Raw genomic sequence first — 24,775 nt, forward strand, 5'->3', positions numbered from 1 at the left:
TGTAATTCTGGAAGCACAGTTCCCTTTATATAAACAGTGATTAAAACTATTTTTTTAAAAACCCAATGCCCACAGAAGAAGCTATAAACAAGAGGTATGCAATCTAACTTCACAAAAATACAGATTCAGATGTAGGAAAAGCACACAGTGACAAAAATGGTCTACACAATAAAGGTAGTTATGGTTACAATAAGACTCGGAATAAATGGTTAACTCAGTACAGAAAAGAAAATAATGGCTTGATATGAATACGTTTATAGTGTTCAAAACATAACCCAAATGCTTAGCATTTGATGAAAATTTGAAGGAGTTTCCATAAAATATAAAACAATTTAAGAGAATCACATAAAAACATTTATAAATAAACAAATCCTCCCCGTTCTCTAACATTTATTCCAACAACATTCACTCATACGTTGTTTTAAAGACCTAGAAATATTGGAAAATTAATTTACAATTCGTCTTTCACTTTCATTTTATTTTATAAACTTGAAAAAAATTTCATATAAATTCAAATTACATGTCTGTCTCAATATGGTGTCTATCAAAACAAAATCTAAATCTTAAATGTTTCACTTTCTCTCAAATATAATTTAGTTTAGAGAAAACTGAATTTTTCAGGAAATCGCATTATTGTCCCCGTACGTTTCAGAACAATTTTTTTTCGCCCTTTTAAAATCCTTTCTCTATTTTTTCTCCACCCCTTCCTTCCACCCTTTTCTGATTAAACCAATTCTTCTTTGCATATTAATTTAATAATATATTTTTTAACTCCGGTGTTCTTCAGCAATCATTCTCTTCATTCACGAGATCACTTCCACACAGTTTGAGTATGGTTTCACCCTGTGTATCAATTTATATTCAAGTAAACCTAAAGTTTCGGATCACACGTTCAGCGAAACACACCCAGAAAAAAGATGAGGACTAGTGCCCAGAGAAGATGTGCATGTGCGCAGAGTTTTGCTGAGCCACTGGGTGGGCTCTCGGTGTATACCTCCAGCATCCAGCCCCCAGGCCCTTTCACCTGATCAGACTTTGTGTAGAGCACACCATGCCCCCCGTGGATCCTAAAAGTCCCTGTGTCCTGTCCACATATTCTGCCTACAACCTGTGTGTCTTCCAGTCCTGTTTGGTATTCACCTGTGAAAGTAACAATTCAGACATGATTACTTACTCGTGTTCAGTATGGCATTAATTAATTATTTACAAACAGCTAGAAAGCAGGTGTTGAAAATACTCACTCCCTTCAAAATCAACTCTTATGATCATAAATATCCCCAACCAGCAGGAGACGCAGCCTCTCCAAAGGCAATATGACGCACATAAAAGCATATATGTTTGAGTGTAAATCTAGATCTATACATGCTTGACCTTTCATTCTCAATGCTAAATAATGCATGTGGACATCCTTGTGAAGATCACACTGATTTAAATATGATATCACATTTAATGCCGTGTATCATCACAATGCTGCGTATCCCACGGACAGCTAGAAAAACAAATGAAGAGGTCTTAGTTGAAGCAAATTGCAGACAACAGCTTATGACGAGTATATACGAAAGCGAGAGGCAAATTTCATTGGACACACATTCTGGAAAAAAGCATTGGAGAATATTGTAACAATAGGCAAGTTTGATGGAAAGAGAGGTAGAGGCAGACAGAGGGAAAAGATACTAGAAAAGTTAACAACATGGCCTGGAATAGCAAGAACAATAGAAACCATCGCTGCAACGCAGGACAGAGGGAACTGGAGGTCCATGTTCCCCCACGCCAGTCGACAAGGCACCGGATGATGATCATTACTATCGTATGTGCTACCTTTCCTTACTTTTGCCAAGTCCCTGAACTTCAATCAAAATGACCTACTTGTGTGAAAACCAAAATCAACGTGACCACTGGATTTTCTTCGGTTTGGATGTGTTTTTGGTTTAGAGAGGGTTGCTCCAATAGCAATGATTGTTGACAGCATGGAGCTGGGATATTTTACGTTATGAAAGCTCTAATTTCTGATCTATCTCTTTCAGTAACTGCATTTTGAGCTGCATGCTGTACGTGTTGTGATTTCTTTTCGATACTCTCAGTTTGCTCACTCAGCCAAATCATCACACAAAACAGTCGAAAGAGTAGATAGAGATGCAAGAATGCCAGTAAAGTTATTTAACACCTTAACAATAGCATACCCCGTGCCGTTACGTCCTCACGTATGGGACCTTTATGTGTGAACTAGCTTCGCAGTGAGCATAGGTCATGGCCAACCAAAGGTGCCACGACAGATGACGCTATCCTTTCTTCACTAGGCCTATAAACGAGATCACTTTTAACTTTTATTACATAGATTACCCATTACCACCAGTTATTGCTACTTTCTTTCCCAGTGATATTTTTTGTCTTTTATTCTCGTGTTTACCTTTTTTTCGTACATTCTTAAGGTTGATTAGACATAGAATCTATAATAACAATACTACTAATAATAATAATAATAATAATTATAATAATAATAATTATTATTATTATTATTATTATTATTATTATTATTATTATTATAAATGTGACAATGTGAAATAGCAAGGTTACACTAAGTCACGTGACTTATTTATAGCATTACCAGAGTTCATCCCGAAATTATCCCAAGGGTATAATATCCAGCCTCCCCCTTTCCACCCCTGCACATATGGTATGACACATCACAAGCACGTGTACACAAACAACTAAGGCCAACTGTAAGTCATGTTGGAGCGATATGCCACCAATGTTCGCTATTTTTTATGTTTCATTTGTTTCTTTGTTTTCTGAAGAAGATAAATCTGAGATACTATAATATTTTCTTTCATTTTACTGTTGTTCTTAGATTAACCGCGTTCGGTTTAAGCGACTCCACTGTTGTTTATAGAAAATACAGTTGATGAGTAGCATTCTACATCCCTCTTACAATGCAAGGCATGGGCTATGATTTAAAAACTCATTGCATATTAAGACGTTTAGCATTTCTACATATAAAAGAAAATGTTAAAAACCTTGCTAAATTTTGTAAAAGAAAAAGGAAAAGTATATCATGCCAACAGTAACACTGGTGCATTCTGTGCAGGTCAGACAACAGCACTGTTAAGCCGACGCGCAAAGCACATTTAACAGGCACAGGAATATAATTTCAAAGTGGGGTGGAGTTGAAATACGAACCTTCCCTTCATGAACATTCTAAGAAGATTTGTGTGTCACCAAAAAAGTTAGCTGCCAAACATCTGCACTAGATTTACGTCTCATAACGTTCAAATCTTTGTAGGCATATAGCTCCTGATCTTTGTACCGATGATGATAAACCCATATAAAGAAATAGAAAAACAATTAATAAACCATAGAACTGATTGATTTGCATTACTTCAAGGGTAGTAGTCTTCCAGATTTCAACTATTAACATTATAATTTCTACAAATGAAATATCTAACAATAAAAATGAAAACATAATAATATAGTTGTGTCCATTTAGACCGAACACGATTAATCCAAAAACAGTGGTAAACTGAAGGAAATACATTTCCAGATTCTTTGTCTTCTTTGCTTTCGTAAAAAAAATAGGGATTAGCGAAAATTGTCAAATCTCTAACTGAAAAGAATAACTTGGGTTATGTTGCCAAATTCTTCACCACCAACTATTGAAAAAGGCAAATCATCACGGTTTTTGGTTGTTTTTTTTTTGGGGGGGGGGAGGTTTGCTTGTTTGTTTGTTTGGGGTTTTTTTTCGTTTCAAGATGGCGAAACAGAAGAACGTACGTGTGTCGATTGTGGGCTAGAAAGATGCAGTTTTCATAAACATCAATATAAGGCTCACACACAGATCTTATACAAAAGAACCTGATGGCACATGGTGTTTCATGGCGTCCCTGGCATTTGGCTTTCTTTCTAACTTATCTGTCTACTTTTTTGTCAGTTCTATGTGATTATTGGGCTGATTAAGCTGGCTGGTAATGTTACAGAGAAAGCACCGTGAGCGCAGACTGCAGCTCAAATTGCAGAACCCCCCCCCCCCAAAAAAAAACAAAAAAAACAAACAAACTTTGAAAACGTGAAATCTGCCGCATGAATAGTATTCCCAACTCTAGGCTGTCAACAACCACTGGTATTTGAGCAACTTTATCTAAATCGGAAACCCAGATAAACCGAAGAAAATCCAATCCTGCAGATTTTGATTTAAGTGGACTCTTCTGTATATGTATTTACAACCATATTAACAGGGAAACAGAACTGAATACTAAATAGTACAGCACAGAAACATGATGATCTGGGATTTCCAATGAACCATGGAGGTAGAGTGAATGAAGGTGCACTTACAAAAGAAAGTTAAGAGAGATGTGGTAAATCCAGCTCAGGAACAGGAATCCAACACCGCAGTAGCCAGCAATTGTTTTGTAGTTTAGAAATCATCACTATCTTTTATATGTGTACATTAAAATGCCTGCATGTCATTGCGAAACAAAACTATTTTACTTTTGGTAGCAAAAAAAACCCAGTCGCATTTTCATTACAGTGTCCAATGTGAATCACTTCATCAATAATGCATACATACCTTCGTATACAGTGAGCATCGTCTCGCAATTGGCTGCCAGGTTAGAATCCAAAACATTTACAACAATAACTTCCTCGGACGACTCAGCCTTTAGTTCGTAGACACATTTTTGTCGTCTGAAATAAAGATGGCAATTTTTCATAGTTTAGTTTTAGTAAAAGTTTTATGACATTTGCAACTCAAATAGGTCATAATATACATGTACCGGGTGTCTAAAAAAAAGAGGACGCGTTTAAATAGCAATGATTCGGTCATCGTTATACTCATTTCAACGAAAGGCTTTGGAAGAAATGAAATTCAACCGGAGGGACATTGTATTGTCAAAATGAAATAAATCAACCACTGTGTTCAAGTAAAATTAAGTTTTAACAATTTAAACCAACATTGAGTGAAATGTTAAACTTTGCAGCTTCTTAAAAATCAACCATACTGGTCTATTTCAAAATATTCATTATATGTGTATTGAATGACAATAAATTTAGGCAAAGCATTATATTGCCAAATAAACCCAAAGAGCTGATGGCTATTTGAATATCCAGGTGTTGACCTTTCTCCATACAAGCCCAAATACGCCACTAGAAATTGATATTGGTTTGATTCTTTGGACGTCCTATTCAGCATAGAGTTTCAACTGTTCGATGTTTGTGGCCTGTTTGCGTAGACGCTGTATGTCAAAAATAATCCAAAGGTGATTATATAAAGGGCTCAAGTTTGGAGAAATGTGACAAACCTTTGGCCTAAAAGGTGTACCCTAAACCTTTCTTACAACCACATGAACCAGGCCTTTTCACTTTACAGCATAACACCTTTTCTCCTCCCAAAACTTCTCCCAAACGTTCCCAGCACGGTGAGATATCCATCTGATGTGACTGTCTTGGTTTTACTGTCCTTGCCTTGAAACTAGAACGAACCGATCACACCCCTGTAGCTGAAGGTTTCTAAAAGGCGAAATTTAGCGTTTTATCCAAATTTAGATGAAATTTTTTAAAACTTGATATTTCATGGAAGCGATAATGGATATTTACAAACTGGATGTCCCCGTGGTTGAATTTTAATTATTGATTTTTTTCTTTTTTTCTTTTTTTGTTTTTGGAGGGTGGGGGGTGGGGGGGTTTTGTTGCTATAATTATAAGTGAACTAATGACCGATTATTGCCCTTTAAGTGGGTCCTCTTTTTTTAAGACAACCTGTATTATGAAGTGCCGACAAATAAACTGCTGGGAAGAAAGTGCATTTAAGTAACGGTATTGATCTTGCTTTAAAATACAACGGTGACGTCAATCTACAACAACTTTGGGACTCTGCACCAAACCTAGGAAGCCAACGGGGGAGGGGGGTATTTTTTTTTCTTTTAGTGAAATCATGTCACAGATTATGCCTCTAAACCCTCTAAAAATGAGAATGAGAAAATAAATGCATCTGTCGCTACACATCATAGAATATATTGTTTGACTGCTCTGCATAATTTCTCATCAAATCTTCGTGGAAAATTACTCAAAATTTGAAGAGGGCAATTTCAAAGGCCATTTTTTAGAGTAGTCTATCAATTTTTAGTCCCTCGTGAATCTGACCCTCTTATTAAAAAAATGACTTGGGTACTTTATACTATAACTCCTTATAGAAATCTGAACCACTACAGTGCCTTACACATTCTGACTACAAATGAAGACTATGAACAAATATTTTAGCTTTTCCATGGTCTTTTTCAAGATTGTAGGTTATCATTCGATGCATATTGTACTATGCAAGAGCAACAATTGAATGGTTCAAATTGTGGGTGCAGTTATTGATGGAAATAGAGATTTCAACAGCAAAAAAAAACCCTTTCTAAATAACAAAGTGAAAAAGGACCGAAGTACAGCAGCAAACTATAACTTATGAAAGTTGAGTAACACTTACAGTGGCAAAGAATCAGGATAGTTCAAGGAGGTCAAGTTCGTCCGAGAACCGTTCACCATGATCTCCTCTCTCCCTGAACAGTACTTTCCACCTGAAATGGAATACTTTAGAAGTAAAAGAAAGTAGAGGTACAAGGTGATACCTTTCTGAATGGCAGCAAAGTAAAATCAGCTTGAAAGCAAAGAAAATAAAAACACCACTCTGAAGTATGAGGATCTGACATGCCTTATCACACATAAAAAAGTAAACCACCAAAAATAATTCTACCATTGGACGTAAAAAAAAACTCTTACCATACCATTGTGAAAGAGGTGCTTGAAGGAAGATTGTGGGGCAGATGGAAGAGCATGGGGAATACAAAGAGTAACATGGATGAACAACACTAAAAACAATGCCTGGCCTTTGTATTGCAGAATCTGCAACGCGCTACCGAGAAGGATGGCAGGTAATCACACAGAGATGCCACATCCAGATTGAGACTGAGACCATTGGTCTATGTTGGAAAATATTTCTTCTGAAAGTTGTACAATTATGATGACTCTCATCTATAATATGCTACCCTTTTAACAGAGACAATTGATTAGCTAGCTTTCATAGATATAGCCTGTTGAATGAAGTAGTTGCTCTTTGAAAGAAAGACATTTTCTCACAAGGGGAAAAAAACCATTCCGACCATTCGACAGTTTAAAGCTTCACCCACTTAAACTAACTGTGAGATCAATACTTTTAACTGCTGAGTTGGAATCAGATTCAACAAACATCACATAACCCCCCTCCACACCCCCACATCCCCCACACACCCCCCAAACACACATCCACACAAACACACCTCATGATACGCAAAGAGAACAACTCATGAAAACAACTCACCTGGAATGGAATGATACTCCAGTTTGACTGCAGACCCTTCAATTTTAGCGTCCGCATCCAGCACAACAAGCAAACTACTCTGTCTGCTGACCAGCATAGCATCTGCGACGCGACCTTGGTTCTTTGATCGGTGACAGGAAGAGTAGAGCAGTGGGGCTGATTCACTGGCTCCTAAAGGATAATTGATACGCAATCTGTTAGTTTCTTATCCTTTTACAATTTAAAAAAATAAAATTACTATATTCATCTTCTGTTGCTAACACTGGCGTGTTATTAAGACCACTGAAAGAAAACAAAAACACGGTAGAGTCAAGCTCTCATCAATTTGGGGGCATAGAGTTATTTATTTTATCTCAAAGCTTGACCAGTTGTCTTGATTTTTTAAAATGAATAGGCCTCCACCCTATAACTTAAATAGAAATCGAGAGATTTGCAAGGGAAGGAGATTGAGTTCGCCTATTGTCAGAGATAAACTTAGCAGGAAAATAGCCACCAAAGTTTGGTGACGTCCAAAGGTTGAATCTCCTCAGAAACGGCAAGCTGGCATTTATTGCTGTTTTTATTATGAACGGGTTTTAACGGAATATCCACACGGAAATGTGTTTTTGAATCATGTACAGTACCTAAAAGGTAATAAGCCGAAACAAAAAAATCGACAACGACAGAACAACGGGTGGAAAAATGCAGGTTTCTTCAGTATCTATACTTTTAAGGATGCCTAATTTCACCAAGATGCCATTACTATTAGCAGTACCTGTATTTTTTAAGTCTCTCACTTTTATTTTATTCCACAACAAATACATGTATAAGGTCTTAACTCAAAAAGAAGACACACGTGTACTGTTGATTTCGAATAATTTTAGATAAAATAATGGCCACTGCGGAACGCAACTGCAAGTCTTCTTGAGCTTAAAATCCCCCTGACCTTCTACTGACAACAATAAGGTTGTTTTCCTACCGAGAGCTTCGTCTACCAATGATGGCACCCACTAAAACTTCCTTTATGTGTAAGTGAGCTAAAACACATTTTAACATCCTATACACAGCGATGAAAAAATAATTTCCCAACAAAAGCAAGATGCAATGTCTTAAAAAAAGAGAACTCATTTAGATTAAAATTCAACCAGGGGAGCAAAAACTTTGGCAAAATATGGGGAAACATCGATCAACTTGTTCGAGAAATTTCAAGATTTTAAAATTTCAACCAAATTGGGTAAAACGCAAAATCGTACTTCTTAAAATCATTCAGCTACAGGGGTGTGATCAACCCGCTCTGGTTTCAGGGCAAGGACTGTAAAGACGTGACAGTCACATCAGATGGATATCCCAACGTTCTCAGAAAGTTTTGGAGAAGTTTAGGGAGAAGAATGTGTAACGCAGAAGAGATCCTGTTCCCGTTTGATGGGGTCCCACCTCACACGTCAAGAGGGGCCCTTGTATGGTTGCAAGAAAGGCTTGGTGAACATCTTATCACCCGAACGTTTAAAACTGAATGGTTATTACATTCCCCCAGACTTAAATTGAGCCCCTTTAATTACTCTCTTTTATTTTTAAAAAAAAATTGGGGTGACAAAGTCAACGGAAAAAGCCACAAACAATCGAACAGTTGAAACTCAATGACGGACAGAACGTCAACAAAATCAACTCAGAAACATGCCAAAGGGTTATTCAAAATTTCCAATGGCTCATAGGAGCTTGTATGGAGAGAATTGGTTAACACCTGGAGATTTAAATAGCCACCACCTGCCCTGAGTTTATTTAGCAATATCAATGCTGTATTATTTGTTCTTCATAGTTTTCAAAAAAATCTTTTCTCGTCATAATAAATAATAATAATAATAATAATAATAATAATAATAATAATAATAATAATAATAATAATAAATTGCATTTGTATAGCGCATGTCTCCACTCGAAAGCAAGCTCTGTGCGCTTTACACTGTATTATTACCCCAGCAGACCATAGAACACTCAGAAACATTCTCAGCTTCCCGAGAAGCATACAGTGGAATCAGCTGGTTAAGCTTTCAAACGCTAACAAACTGAACAGATCTTTCACAAAGGTAAGGTCCCCCTGGTTGAATTGTATTTCTCTGAAGTGTTGTAGAAATCGGTCTTGTTTTTCAAGCATCTGGCACTTAAATTTTTTCTTCTAAGGTAGCTGAAAGAACAAGAAAAGTAGTGCTCTCTATGGGTCATTGAAAATTAATGTCGTACCGTCATACACATTGAGATAATCCCCTGAGCAGGTGTCTGAATCTGAGTGTCCCCCTGGCTGCAGTAGTGGCAGTGACCATTTGATGGACAAGTGGATGATCTCGTCATCATGCCGTGTCCTGATCAGAGCCCGGCACTGGCTCAAACTGGTGATAATTCATTTCAATATAAGGATTCAGCAGCACAATGTCTCAGTTAAAAATAATAGTATATTGTTGACTATTCATTGCACTCTGAGTATGATATCAGGTTTTTTTAATTACAAGACTAAAATACTTAATCATTAGAGTTCTCTGAAAAGATAAGAACTAACAGTTCGCACTGTTTTTCTTTCCCTTGAGCTGAGGGTGTAAAACACAACAATGCAACTTATTTATTGTCTTCTGACATATAGAAAGATGCGTTGCATTGGATCAATTCAGCTGCGAATTTCCAAAGAAATATTAGACAGTGTCATAATTAGAAGACGTGCTTGAGCCAGCTATGTTTACTTAAATGTGTTCACATGTTCATTAACAGCAGGTGCATCTCCATAAATCAGCAGCAGTGTCAATGCCACTATGATGATTCCAAAACATGTAAGTAACATATAACAGTGCACAATGTACCTGCTATTGCTCTATTATTTGTCTATCTTTCAGAAACATAAGTATACAAAAAAGAATCTGTTCTCAAACCCAATGGAAAATTTGTCACCGTTCTCCACCATTTACAGCTTGAGTATAAAAACTGTAAAGTCTTATAGTGTATTTATCTCTCCATGTGATAATGGAAGAAGAATTAAGACAATGTTATGGGTGCGTATCATAAGACAACGGGTTACCGTTAGGCCTATGTTGGCTTTGCCGAGTACTCACAGGAATTGTATCTGAGGTTTGGTTATGCCTCAGAGGTCTAAACCCTGCTCTGTGGAAACGCCTTGAGTAGAAAAAAAAGATAAGAACAGCAGGTAGGCCTACAGTAATATTTTTCAATCTGCGCAATATGGAAACTGTGAAAATTAGTTCACAGAATCATTACATTTATTGTCGTCCTAATAATTTGAAAAGAGAATGCAGAATGATTTGTACCACCTACTTTGGAATAAAGCACTAAAAGCAAAATCCCCCAAAAATGACTTTACAAATTATCCAGCTCATACGCAGCATGAATCGAGATCAAAACTATTAAGCGAGGAGTGCATTTTATCCCTGAACCAACGAGTCCTCACAAACATTATATGAGCACAACTTACTTGATATAATCTTTATCATCTGGTAAAGAAAGCTCGACTACAAGGTCAGGGTACGCTGTGAAGTCACTAGTCAGACCGTTGCATTCGGAAGCTGTAAAATGAACAATTACAGTGAAAAGTATAAGTACTGTGGCAAAATGGCAATTTTTATACGTCATTAATTTTATTTCAAGTAAGAGTTAAAATGTCACCATCTTCGTTGTCATTAAACACCATCTAATGAATAAATTGAGAACTTAACAAAATACTCCAGTATCTTTTACTTTCCCTGCCATCTCACATTTAGCTACCAGTTGTCCATTATCTACTGTATAATATTGATACGCTGAACACTAACATCAGCTTCATTACCGTCGCAAATAAACCCTTTTTGAAATGTTTGATGGTTTTTTAATAGAGTTACACCATACTAAGCCTAACCGCGTAGTAATTTGCGCGCTTTGGACCAATCGGGGGGTTTCAGGGTCGCCTGCCCCTGAAGCCTGTTTTAACGCACAATTTGATATTAATTGTGTCGTAATGTTTGAACTTTGCATGAAAATAATTGATTTGCAAGAGTATTAGAGGCTTTATGTGTGATTTGCAGCAAGCAATACTGCAGTTTGACTCCCTCAGCAGTGTATCTGTGTGCGGGAGTGAAAGTAAAAATTTACTCCTTCTAAAGACATGTGGTGGTCCATCAACATCAACCCATATAAATGCTGGAAAATGCGTCATTGTGTTAGATTCGCTGGCAGGTGAGCATAAGGTACCGCAACAACCCGAATTGGTGCATTGGGAAAGTGTGCGAGAGCTTTCGGCAAAAGTCAAGAGAACGTCTCCCGACTTGACCCAAAACACGTATCAAAGGGCCACCGCTCTCCATATGCGACACTTTGGGTCGCTGTTATAAATTGCACCCTCGTTAGTAGACCATGGTAATTTCTCATGACACTTGGAAAAATAGTTTTAATTCTAACTACATTACGCTAAGCCTATATGCGTATAATTGTCAGCTCTTTGGACCATTCTGTGGGGGCTTTCAAAGGAGGGGGGGGGTATGCCTAAATACCTCGTGGTGTTATTTTTTTTAGCCACGAGGGAAAAGGGATTTATATGAGTCTTAAAACATGTCATTTTGCCACTGGTTTTACTTTGTAGAGTAGAAATTTGACATATTGCTCATACACGTATGTAATTTGGCACTTTGACTGCAAAAATGCGTCAGATGTAAAATAAGAATAGCTATAATTCATACAATTTTTGCCCTATGCTTGAAAATAATGTAAGCTAGCACCCTGCATTTATGAGCAACTCTACAAAGTTTTGACTTTTCAGTAATATTGAATATTGAATTAACATGTTATTATAACATAATTATTATTGACCGTTTGGTGTGTAAAAAGCAAAACTGTTCTTTAAAAACCCACTTTCAAAAACTTTGTAGCTTTACAGAATCGGATTTATAAGCATAATGGTATACCTCAATAGTGTCACTGAGTGCATAACGACATAATAAATGAGTATGTGCATTGTCATGATATGTCCGTGTGATTGCTCGACGTCACACATTTTTCTTGCTTTGCATGCTTCCAGAATCTCCATGTTTTTAAGTAATTTGAACCTTGATAATTTTGTTTATCTATTGTCCAAAATTCATGATGTAAAAGTTGAACTTCATCGTTTCTACGACCTACTTTTAAAAAAAATTGAAATCTTTCTTTGTGGTACCTATATACTTATTCAATAATCGTAAATCACTTACACACGGCTGCAGCTCTCATGAAGATTTTGCTCTGTGTCTTTGAGGTGACCACCATTCGGGATTCTCCACGGTACACAGGGTTCTCTCCCCGGTTACAATACTTCATTACAGCTTTGGGGCCAGGGCCTGCAACATTAAAGTATCCTGAGTGAATTCCAGCAAGCTTCGTGAAAGACAAAATATGTAAATAAAAAGTATAAAACACCCTTATTCTTAAAAGAGCGACCATATCTACAAGCAGAACTGTGCGCTTCTTCTCTTCTGGTTTCTGCTTTTTCATCCAGTTTTTAAAGATGGGGGAAAAGTTTGTGGGTTTTCTTATTTGTTTGTCTGTTTGTCTTTTGGTGTTTTTAATTAATTAAGTTGCATGCACATATAGGAAAAAAATAAATGAATTTAATCGACAAATGGTCAAAGGTGAACTCGTCTTTCTCTTTAACGAGGGTCTGTGAGAGACCTTTCTTTAGAATAAATAATTTTTCAGAATATGACCAAAGAGAAATGTGTACCTGTCACTCTAAGTACATCCGAGCTACACGAGGCAGGACTCTCATCCACACCCATCACATCAAGACGGAGCTGCCTATTCTCGTCCATGGTCTGGAGTCTTAATGGGCAAATTGTGGACCTAGCAGGAATATTAATATATGAAAGCAAATTTGTACTTTAACAATTATCAGTTCAAATAGCGATGGTGTAGAATTTACGTTATATACAAGAAAACTCTGTACATGTGTCAACCAATACAAACGCACTAGACAATGAATGAAATCAAGTAACAGTACTTGACAAGCTTTGCATTTAATTTATGAATGCGGACATTAATGGTAGAAGAAAAGCAACTACCATGGAGTTAGGCGTATCTTATTTCAGATTTCACTTTAACTTTCGCCCCTGTTTTATTTTCTCTGGGAATGGTTTCCTAATTTGTTGACTATACTGCAATTTGAATTTGCAGAATGATGTAAAAAGTACGTAATAAATCTGTCGGAAAACGTTTCTAATAAACAAGAATTACAAAACTTACTCGCTGTTCCTTGAGTAAGGCATGCTGAACATGACTGGGCTATCGCCAATTTCAATGGAAGGAATGGAACCAGCATCATAGCAATTATCTGTGGAAAGATACAACGTATTGCAAGTTTTTGGCTTCAAAGAAACACTTATGAGACGCATGAGCAAATCAGTAATGTGACATGGTGGAAAAATGAAGTCCTGGATTATGAGGAACGTAAGAACACCCAGCCTGGAAGAACAATATTACAAGACCTATATACTGTTTCTGCAGGCTAAGTGTATGCTGGGCGGTTAACAACAAAGTCAGGACCCCCCCCCCCCCCCCCCCCCCCCCCCCCATACAAACCATCCCCAAACAGAAATGTTTTTAAATAACTAGAAAACGGAGAAAAACAACTCTTATCTTAAAGTGAGTTATCAGAATTTGCCTGTAACTTGTAAGAACCTATAACATGTATCAAAGAGAAAGAAACAACATATCAAATTGAAAGGAATGGGTTATGAGAGTTAAATAACACATTTATAGTACTTTGATAAGACAACAAAACAACAATAAAACTTGTCATTTCACAAAATGAATATGACATACGTCAGATGTGTTTTGGTGATCACAATAAATGTAAACAATCTTTGTATAACTCAAAGAGAGTTGTCCAGCTTTGGCTTTAACCCTATCCGTACGCTTAGGGTCATTTCGTACCCCAGGGGTTGCATTTTTCTCATTTTAGAGTACTTACTTGTCTTGCTTGTCCACTGTGTGGGGGTCACTGCAGTCGGAACATGTCCATCTCTGCTCTTCCCCCCCCCCCCCCCTTAAGACCCATCCTAGAGTCTGTCTGCTTATAGTCTCCACCATAATCTGGTTGGAGATCCGTCGGACTAGTCCGCACAGATGGCTGTGTTCCCCTTCTCCTCTTTGTATCACCTTCTCCTTCAATCTACCTAGAGTGTGCAAACCCCTATCCGCCCTATTCTTCCTCAATTTTTTCTTTACAGCGATTAGGACGGTTGGTGGGTCCACTGTCAAATTCCCTCCCACTTTTGTTTCTCTTGCTAGCTTGTCTGCTCTCTCGCTGCCGGTTGCTGTCTCATTGCAAAAGATCCAGGCCACTCTTTCCAGGCTGCTCTCCCTGATTGTAATCTTCCAGTCCGCATACAGCATCTCTTTCTGTACCTTCTGTATAGTGCTCATACAGTAAGTAATGATTACTGCTCGCTGACGGCTTGTGCTCTTGATCCAGTGTGGAGCCTCACTTATGGCGTTTATCTCCATACACATACTTATTGTTGTCAGTGCAGTTGCTCCACTTTGCTCTTTCACTGCTACCCCATCAACTCTGACACTGAAGGACCAGCCCGATTTGACTCCTCTGTTGACTGATCCATCTGTGAAGATCACAGCATCTCCATGTTCGCTATGCTCTTCTATCATGGTTTCAATTTCAGCGTTTGTAGCTCAAAGTGGCCAGTTGCGACATTCTCTACCCAATGTTGCCTTCATTGTTGTGTACTCTCCGAGCGCATCTTCGGCCACGACCTAATCCCTGCCTCTCCTGATGTCTTGTATCTGGCAGCACTCGTTGATGGTGTTCGTGGCTTGAGTAATCCACTATGTGCCCCTCTTTAGCCTTGATGTCATCTGCCGTTGCACTTTCTTATGTAGAGGGTTCGTCTCGTCTCCGCTGAACTCGCAGAAAGGCTTGGACTTGTGCCAGTTTGTGCCTCTCGTCTGCACATGGGAAGTCTAGGAAGTATCTCAATGCTTCAACTGAAGTGTCTCGTGTGTGCCCCCAGGATTGCCCTCATTCTTTATTTTGTAACACCTCGAGTCGTTGCAGTTGCGCCTTTGATAGGGTCAAGAGTCCGAGCCCGTACTCTACGACAGAGAGTACCAGTGTCGGGTAGAGGATGACAAGAATTTTCTGGCTCATCTTAGCCCTGGCCATCATCTTAAGGGCTGTTAGGCCTTTTCTCGCCCTGGAGATTGTTCTCGGGATGTGATCTTTGCCAGAGAGGGTGCGATCAAACATGATGCCTAAGTAATTCAGTGTGGATTCCCTCTTCAGCACTTTGCCTCTAATCGAGATACTTGGATTGTCACCGTGCACTGCATGGTTATTCAGTGTACACCCCAGTGCACAGGATTTGTCTGGGTGCAGTTTCCCGTTGTTCGCTTCACACCACAGTTCAAGTCTGTCGAGTTCTTCCTGTACTCTCTCCGCTGTAACCTGGCGAGTCTTGCCCTGCCTGTACACCAGCACATCATCAGCAAAACTGAGTACACGTCCGGCCCTCCAGCTGGTTGGATGTTATCCCTACAGTATAGACGTTGAACAGAACCGGCGAGAGTGCAGATCCCTGTGGTTAGCCTGGTGTGATCTCGGTAGGTTGCAAAGCAACCAAGACGTAGTGCTACCTTTCCTTTGAACAGCGCTGCCCCAATCCATTGCACCAAATGTGGATCTACCCTCAGGTTGACTTGAGTCCTCATGAGGGCGTCGTACTGAACTCTGTTGTAGGCATCCTCCAGGTCAAGTGCTGCTACCACAGTTTCTCCCCCCCCCCCCCGTTCGAAGCCATCATATACGTCGGATTCAAGAGTGGCAGCATTCATCCATGTGATCTTTCCTCTTCAATAGCTGCCCAGTTCCGGCGGTGGGACGTTCTTTTCCTCCAGCTCTATTGCCAATCTGCGTGCCACGATTTTCTCCAGCACCTTCCCGGCGGTATTTTGCATGGTCACTATGCGATATGTGGCAATCTTGCGTGAGTCCTTGTCTGGCTTAGGAACTGGAGACAGGTGACTGTCCAGCCAGTCATCAGGTATCTCCTCAGTCCACAGGCTTTCGTTTAGCTTCTCGGCTAGTGCCATTGTCTGTCCTTCCTCCATGTTCTTCAAGTGGCTATAACGTACTCCGTCAGGACCAGGAGAAGTGTTGGATGCTTTCTGGACTTATTTATGTAACATTTAGTGTGTCACAAATTGTAGACAGGGTTCATCTTTGCAGTCCTGTTGGATCCTGTTGAGCAGCTGTTTTCTCTTGCCCTCATCGTTCCTGTCAGTTTGTCTTAGGTATCTCTTAAACAGAGCACGGTCCTTTTCTTCATCAGTGCGCATCCACATACCATCCTCTCGTTGGAAATCCGGGATAACTTGTTTGCTTTTCCTATTAGTCAAGCACCTGTAGAAGTTCCAGAACTGATTCAGGGCCCTGTCGCTGTTCACGCCCCGGTAGAAGTTATCATATGCTAGGTCCTTGGCTTCTTTTGCTGCCTCATCGAATCTGAGATCTCCTAGCTTTTTCTCAGCTTTCAACTGCACGTTTGATCTGTCCTTCTCGTGTCTTCTCAGCCCCAGGCGTTTGATCTTCCACAATGTCTCAGTCTCTTCATTCCACCAGGGTGGCTGCTGTGCCACTACTCTGTCTGTACCCTAGGTGGCCTGGAGCTCTTTCGCAGTACACTGATGGGGTCGTTGTCTTCCGCGGGGTAGAAGAAAACTCGTTTCTGTCTTTGATGGTTGCTGTTTCTTCCTCGCTCTACAAACACTGTGCATGGGATATGATCGCTGCTATAGTTGTGTAATATTTTCCATGTACAGTCTGTTGTTAGGTCTACCGTGACGAAGTTGTACAAAGTTTTTGTTCTATTTCATTTCCTCAGTTGCATTCTAAAGTCAAATTAAACGAAGAAAACAATCACCCTTTCCTCCGGAAGAGGTTTTTTTGTCAGCGTAACCATTTTAAAAAAGCGTTCTTCCGAAATGTATTCAAAAACTTGCTAGTTTCACTTTGATTTTTTTTAAAAACAAGTAGGGTAACTCTGTTCGCAAAGGGTGTGCATTTGCGCCACTGAATTTCGAGGACATTTTTTTAATTGGCTCTAACTCTAAGAGAAGAGTGGCCCCTCTTGTTATGTAGACTCTTTGGGAAAGTTCTGCCCCGTCTCATTAAGTCTTGAACTAAGACAGCGAAGTTCAAGAACTGAGAGAACAAGCTTATTTTAGACCCAACATTCTGTGAAATGTGAAGGCTTGAGCGACATTAGTGTTAGCCAATTGAACCCTCGACGCATAGACAAAACTAATTGCCGCCATCTTGGATCTTAAAGCCTTTCGATTCCACACCTGGGTTCGAATACTTGGGTTTTTTTGTTACCCCACACAAATAAATTTCCTCTTTTGAAAGTGGGGGCACAGAGATATCCCACGTTGTAGGGAAACGATAATAAAACACTACGTACTGAGTACGAATAGGGTTAAGGTAGCACACAAAAAACACAGAGATGTTGATTTGATTTCTAAATGTTAACAACAACAACAACAAACAAAAAAAAACCCCACCCAACCTTGTAGGTCTATCGGCAGTCCTGTAACATGGATAATATACTACACATATAAAAATAAGGATAGGTCATTTTGTATTTCTTATGAACAGTCTTTTTGCAATAAACTCCCACACTCACATTGCACAGGTCTGTTGTACATCCTCAAAGTCAGTCCCTCCGGCAGTTGTCTCTGGTCATGCTCAAACACCACGGTGACCACAGCAGAGGAGAAGAACATCTTGGAGAAAGCGTTCTTATTTGAACAGAATTCAAACTCGACGTGACCTGAGTTAGTATCTCCTGGGGGTTAAGTAATGGTCCGTATAAAACACTATAATACGTAATATTGCTTCTGTACCAGTTATTAAAAATAGAAAAAGGTAAAACTATATATGGCTTTTACTGGAATGAAAAAGAACAATTGACAAAACAAATTTGGGAGTACATGTGATATGTACTTTCTCTGACATAATATAATTTATGAAAACATGGATAATTCAAGTTCTGAATTCATGCTCAAGAAAAAGTAAATCACTTACCCTCATAAAACAAGAAGCGGCCCTCGCCACAGTTAATCCAAGAAGGCTTATAGATTTCAAACACAAGATTTGAGTCTGCAACTGGGCTTTGAATCTTCCAAATGCAACTGAGGAAATGAAATAGAATTTAAAAAACTTTGTACAACTTCGTACAAATCTTTGAAGGTTAGTTTTGCACAAATGCTACTACATTTTGCAGTCTGGCCTACATCAACATTCCGCTATTCATGTTCTTTTATAAATGAACAGTGTGTTTTCAAGGTTGTTAAAAACAATTATAAACTAATAAAAATCGCTATGTTCCTTTTGTGGAAACAGGTGATTTTAGGAATGGTGGAATCTATTTGCAAAAATTAGGTAGCTTTATCCTGGCACATCATAATCGGCGGAGGACTAACAGTTATTTCTACCTAGGAAAACGTTTTCATACACTGGAATACTGCCTTAAAGGATTCCCTCAGCTTTTCTTGATAGAGAATCGAAGACCAGCACCTTATGTAGCCTTATGTGTTGAAACAGACGTTATACTCATACTATAAATGATAAACGATTTTTTTACAACCTACCTAGGCATATCTGCTCTGCCTTGAAACACATCTACAACTGGGACTACTCCTACTTCAATCACTGCTGGATCCGGGCTTGCGCAGGATGCATTTGCTGTGAGGTTAAAAAGGGGGGAAGGGGTAAACCTCTACTTCTGAGAATATCAAAGTAAATCTACTTTTCACATTCAATAAGCATTAACAAAAAATATCCACTACCAATTTAATATAGTTCACGGGAAAAATCCATTTAACTTTCAAACCATACAATCACGGTGGACAAAGATTTAAAAAGCAAACAAACAAACAAACAACAAACAGCATTATATTTTGAGCTGGCAAGTCTATAGAAACCGTGATCAGTACCAGCATTGACCTTAGCACCTGGTAGTTTTAAAGGATTCCAACATCAAACATTGTATCACAGTTTTGCAAATGATGAAAAAACAGTTATAGTAGGTGTAGTCTGAGTATAAATGTTATGCAATCATTAAGTTCAGCTTTGACTTACTTAAAGATTAACTTAAAGAAAGTCTCTTGAACTAACATAGGCAAACATGAATACATCAGCAAAAGCCACAAAACGAGGACAATTTTGTTCAAATTCCTACTATCTGAAGGTATACGGCATAAAAAGACTTTTTTAAAGTTGAAATGTAGGGTTTTTTTTAAAGGCCACATCGGTAAAATTTAGATAATTAATAAGAAAGTCGGCTTCAGGCCTGTCTATTCAAGGACAACTCGGGCTGAGAGGGATACAACATCTCGGCAGAAAGATCGAGATATTTGATAAAAATTCACCCAACACGAAAATGAGTGTAACAGGTAAGCGTCTAAACACTTCACCACCGACGCCAGTGAAAACACGTTAACAATTTTTCAGCACAAACTTTTGGTTTAACACAGTCTACCATCTAGACAACAATGTGTAACCACTAGCAGATGTAACTATGACCATTGATTTTCTCTATCATTGGTTTCATAAATACTTGTGAAGCACATCGATACCCTAGCATTGATGTCAATGGAGCTTTCCACGGCTCTTTCAAGAGATGGCCAGGAATGTCGACACTCTGACCACCTGACCAGTCCCATTTCATAAAGTAATAGAGGCGTAACAAGGTATAACAAGGAATAGACCACTCTTTGAGGAAGACAACAGCCATCAATACATGTCAATCCCTAACATGGAACCACCAGAAAACACAAAGTAGAAGGGCGCTCTAGGGTCAGCAAGAGGAAAGATGCTGGAGAGAAGATAAAAAGAGTGTGGTATAAATCTTAATGGAACATAACGTAAGGTCAACAGAGCCATAACAAAAGGGGAACATTGAATGTTATAGAGTATTATGCTCCTAAAAAGTGAATGAATAGTCCTATTTAACATGAGGTTGAGCAAAGCTGAACATCTACATTAACATAAAGAGGTCAATAACAAAAACTAAAAATGTTGAGAAACAATACATAGACTGAGAAATCGGATTAATTCCAGCATTTTGTGAAAAGGAGAGTCGTGAACATTATGACACCAACCAGATTTTACAAGTCCATATTCAATGGCAAAGCCACCACCAGCAAAGTGCCCATCTGAGACAAACTTAAGTTGAACATATCGGCGTCTGGATTTGTAAATCTGTTTTTCTTGACCGCACCACGTGGCAACTTTCTGAAGATTGGATGTGTTGTCCCCTGAAAAAAAAGTATTCAAGTGTGTTATTAGGTTAGTAACCTATGGTAACCGACTGTTTGATACAAAGAGCTACCACATGTCGAATCCCCATGAAGAAAGAGTGGTTGTGTCTCTTTACTTTGAGCATAAAGAGTGTTCCGTTGATCATAATAAATTTGTCCTAACACAATCCGTCTACACGCTGTAATAAAAATTAAACATTGATCAGTATGACTCATACATTTGTGATTTTTATCAAGACTTTTTCACACAATGTGCCTTTTTTATAAAGGACCACTTTAAAAGCTAAAGACTCAGTCATTTGTTCGGACCAGTTTCAATAAAACTGCAAGCAGATAAAACTCAACCAAAGGGACGTCAGTCGTATCAGTATGAAAAGATTAATTTACATGTTCGAAAAATATCACGTTTATAAAACTAGCTGGATCCCCTTTCGACAAAAGGAATGATCGGTGCATTAACATCAACTGAAAGTCATTGGCCTACTATATTTACACTCTACTAGAGTGGAGCAATAAATCATGAGAGATGCAAAAAAATTAGAAGGTCTACATAGAGAGATGTATAGATTGATTCTCTATTCCACTTTCGTGGTTGTACACTCCAGAATTTCGAAGGTGTAGAACTAGTGCGCATAGCTAGTGAACGGAAGCCGCACTTGTTTACAATGGCGTCATAGAAGAAGACGGACTTTCCCAAGATTAGATCTAAACGAAACTAATGAAAAACTGAAAATTAAACTACATTGACTTCAGGCTCCTCAATAAAACTGTGCACCCTTTAAATGATTCTGAACCACCATTAAATATGTCAAATTCGAAAGGTAAGTGGTTCGGAAATTTTAGGCGCCCAAAGTGACAAACGTTCACAAATATATTATATAGAGATGACCCAAAATTTAGTAAGATACGTAATGTTGTTGAAAATCAACCATAGTCCTTGTGTATTAGTTATGCCTTCACACATGTATTTGAAACTGGCATTACCAGCCTTTGCTCGGGAAAGGTGGTGGCTACGAAATTATATGCTTCATGTGCTGACTATTTCTCTCCAGAAAAGCTCGAATGCGCGGCTAGAAATTTTGAATAACCTGTGGCATGTTTCTGGATCAGTTCTGTGGATCTTCTGTATGACATTGATTCTCAACTGTTCGAGTGTTCGTGTGTTGCTGTCATCTGTCAAAAGACTCCAAAGGAAAAAGTTCAGAACATAAGTCGGTGGGAAGCAGTGATCATTCGATTGTAAGCTTAAAATACCCCCCCCCCACACACACACACCAATCTTTCTTGTAGTCATACCGGAATCATTGGTCATACAGGGTGTCTAAATATAGAAGACCCATTTAATGAGCAATAGGTCATATTTGCACCGATCTTAATAAAACTTAGAACAGATGAAATTCAACCAGATGGTTATCCAGTAGCTTGTAAATATAAAGAAAACCACTCGTAAGTGCTCGAGAAAGATCAAGTTTTAACCATTTTTACTATAACTGGGTAAAACGCAAAACTTTACTTCGAAAGATTGTTCAGGGACAAGGGCACGATCGGTCCATTCTGGTTTCAGGACAGGAATGACAAATCCACGACCGTCACGTTATCAGACAGATATCTCGTTGCGCTGCAATAGTATAAGTATAAGAGAAGTTTTAGGGTTGTAAGGGGGGGGGGGCTGGTTCCGGTGAGATGGGACTACGCCCTTCACGCCAAGAGTGTAAGGTTGCAAAAGAGGTTTGGAATGAATGCTTACGAATGAATGGTCACCGAATTCCCACCAACTTGAACCCCCTCATTTTTTTTCTTTTTCTTTTCTTCTTTAAAAAAATGTTTTAAAGTTGTTGTTCTGTTGTGTTTGTTCGTTTGTTTGTTTTTAGCAGAAATCGAACAGTTGAAACTCATTGTTAAACAGAAGGTCCAAAGCACTGACCCAGAAACATGCCTCAGGGCACAGGGTTGTTCACAATTCCCATCGGCGTATTGGATTGTCTGTATGAAGTGGTAAACACCTGGGATATACCATTTAAATAGCCCCCGCCTTCCAAGAGTTGAATGACAATATCAATTTTGTATAAATGTATTTCTCAATCAACAAATAGAACAATATCGTCAAAGTTTTGAGTTTCACCTAATTTTGGTTGAAATTTGTTTTTAAATTGATATTCTTCGCACATGTACGTTGTTTTCTTTTCATATTGACAAATGATGCGTTCACTTCGTTGAATTTTTTTTTGTCCAAAGTTTTGTTGAAATTGGTCCAAAGATGACCAAATGATTCCCCTTTTAATGGGTCCTCTTTTACTGTAGACACCCGTTGCAGGGCCACTCTTAACGAATAGGCTTTAGCCCAATAGTACTGGAACCGTACCTCCGCAACAGCATAACATGTTCTCCCCCCCCCCCCTAACGTATCCTTAACGTTTGTAGTTTGGTGATATAATCATCTGATGTGAAAGTCGTAGTTTTACCGTCCTTGTCCTGATGCCAAAAGGAGCCGATCATGCCCTTGTAACTGAATGCTTTCAGGAAGTTGGAAAGTTTTTCGAGCTCCTTGATTTGTTTTCTTATTGAATAATCTGACATCTCCTGTGTTGAAGTTTATTTGGTCGAAGTTTAGTTGAAAGTGGTACAAGGATGATTGAGTTTTTACCCTTTACTTGGGTCCTTTTTTAGACACCCTGTGTTTAATGTCTTTTGCCTTTGTCTTGAGGCAAAGTTAACATTCGTATAAAAATCCCCCCCAGAAGTATGTTTACTACATGTACTAATCTTCTGTGTTACCCATTTGAGCTAAAGTTAAGTCTCTCCACAGTCTAAGCCAGGACATCTGTTCGACTTCTTTTTATACAGGCTAAACCTTTATGTCTTTAATGCATCACAGACGTGTTCTCAAATGTTTTAAAATACATGTACCTTCATAAATTTCTAAATAGTCGTTATTGCAGGCTTGGTCAATGTTGTTCAGGTCCATTTCCACTACGACCAACTGAATGTCATAGCCAGATGCGGCCGCCTGCAGTCCCCAGATACACTCCTCGTTCCTGCGGAACAAAGGACAGTTATATCAATAGTAGAATGATAATTATGGATTGTCAATACACATTCGTAGCATTTTGTAACCAGAAGAGTGTCCAATGTGCTAAAATACATACAAGTGATAGAAAATACCCTATATTTTAGTGTCTCTGATTTAACAGACAAACTTCAAAAATATAATTATTCCTGAACAATATATAAACATAATATATAATATGCATTCTGAGTAGTGAGAGGGTCCATTGATTTAGCTGAAACTATAAACACACTAAGTAAATCGTTAAAAGAAACACCGTGGAGGCCAGATAAGGTTGTGAAGTCCTTATTTTAAAGAAGCAGTTGAAAGGGCTCTGTTTGAGTAACCTTGTGTATTGAAGGCTATGTGAGTAGGCGTTTGGGGTGATATTTGCCTTTAATAAACAATAACAAATAAAACAGAATTCCTGATTGATAACATTAATCTACTTATATATTGAAGCCTACAGGTAACTCTACAAAGTCGGTGAAATGGATTCCATTGGAAACTTTATGCTAACTGACGAGACAGGCCCAAAACTTACGTTTCATATGACTGGGGGAATCCTGGAGACAAGAGGGTGCGCACTTCGAAATCTGCGACTTCGTTCCTAACTCCCGATGGGCATCTTTTTCCTAAGAGGAAAAAATTATAATTGAGTGCTTCAAAGAGAGAACAAGTATACTAAACGTTAAAAAAAAATATGCATGTTTGTTTTAGGGGAACAGACAGGGCTGGAGTAATAGACAAACAAACACAGAAACAAGTTGCTCTGGCTCAAGATGTCATGGGAATGTGGGACCTAGATTTAGAGATCAAGAGAAAAAAAGCCGGAAAAGCATAAATTAATTAATGCATGAAAGCACATTATTATTATGTGGGCAGTTTTTATGGCATGTTTGATAAATAAAGACATAAACTTCACTTTTTTTTAAAACAAAGAGTAGAAAAATTCCGCCATGAGGTTGAGAAAAAAAGCCAATTACAGTGCGAACCATAAAGACAATAACAGGCCCGGTAATAACAGGGATCCGGTAATAACAGGGATTTTTAAAATCCCCGTTTTTTCCTACTCTTTGTCTCTA

General features: G+C 38.6%; 1 protein-coding gene across 1 annotated transcript; it reads right to left on the bottom strand.

Moving 5' to 3' along the window:
• On the bottom strand, positions 1 to 24,325 carry LOC101861761 (cubilin; the record flags this gene model as incomplete). The annotated part of the gene is given in 15 exon segments (XM_013087091.1): positions 1 to 1,140; positions 4,562 to 4,677; positions 6,461 to 6,551; positions 7,331 to 7,501; positions 9,548 to 9,693; positions 10,782 to 10,872; positions 12,526 to 12,651; positions 13,035 to 13,153; positions 13,553 to 13,640; positions 18,007 to 18,168; positions 18,408 to 18,514; positions 18,974 to 19,067; positions 20,486 to 20,641; positions 23,552 to 23,679; positions 24,235 to 24,325. Coding segments are annotated over 15 exon segments (1,934 nt in total), but the record flags the coding sequence as incomplete, so codon positions are not given.
• Positions 24,326 to 24,775: the final 450 nt, after the last annotated feature.

This window comes from Aplysia californica, unplaced genomic scaffold (assembly GCF_000002075.1).
Source record: "Aplysia californica isolate F4 #8 unplaced genomic scaffold, AplCal3.0 scaffold00544, whole genome shotgun sequence".
In the NCBI taxonomy this organism is placed as follows: domain Eukaryota; kingdom Metazoa; phylum Mollusca; class Gastropoda; order Aplysiida; family Aplysiidae; genus Aplysia; species Aplysia californica.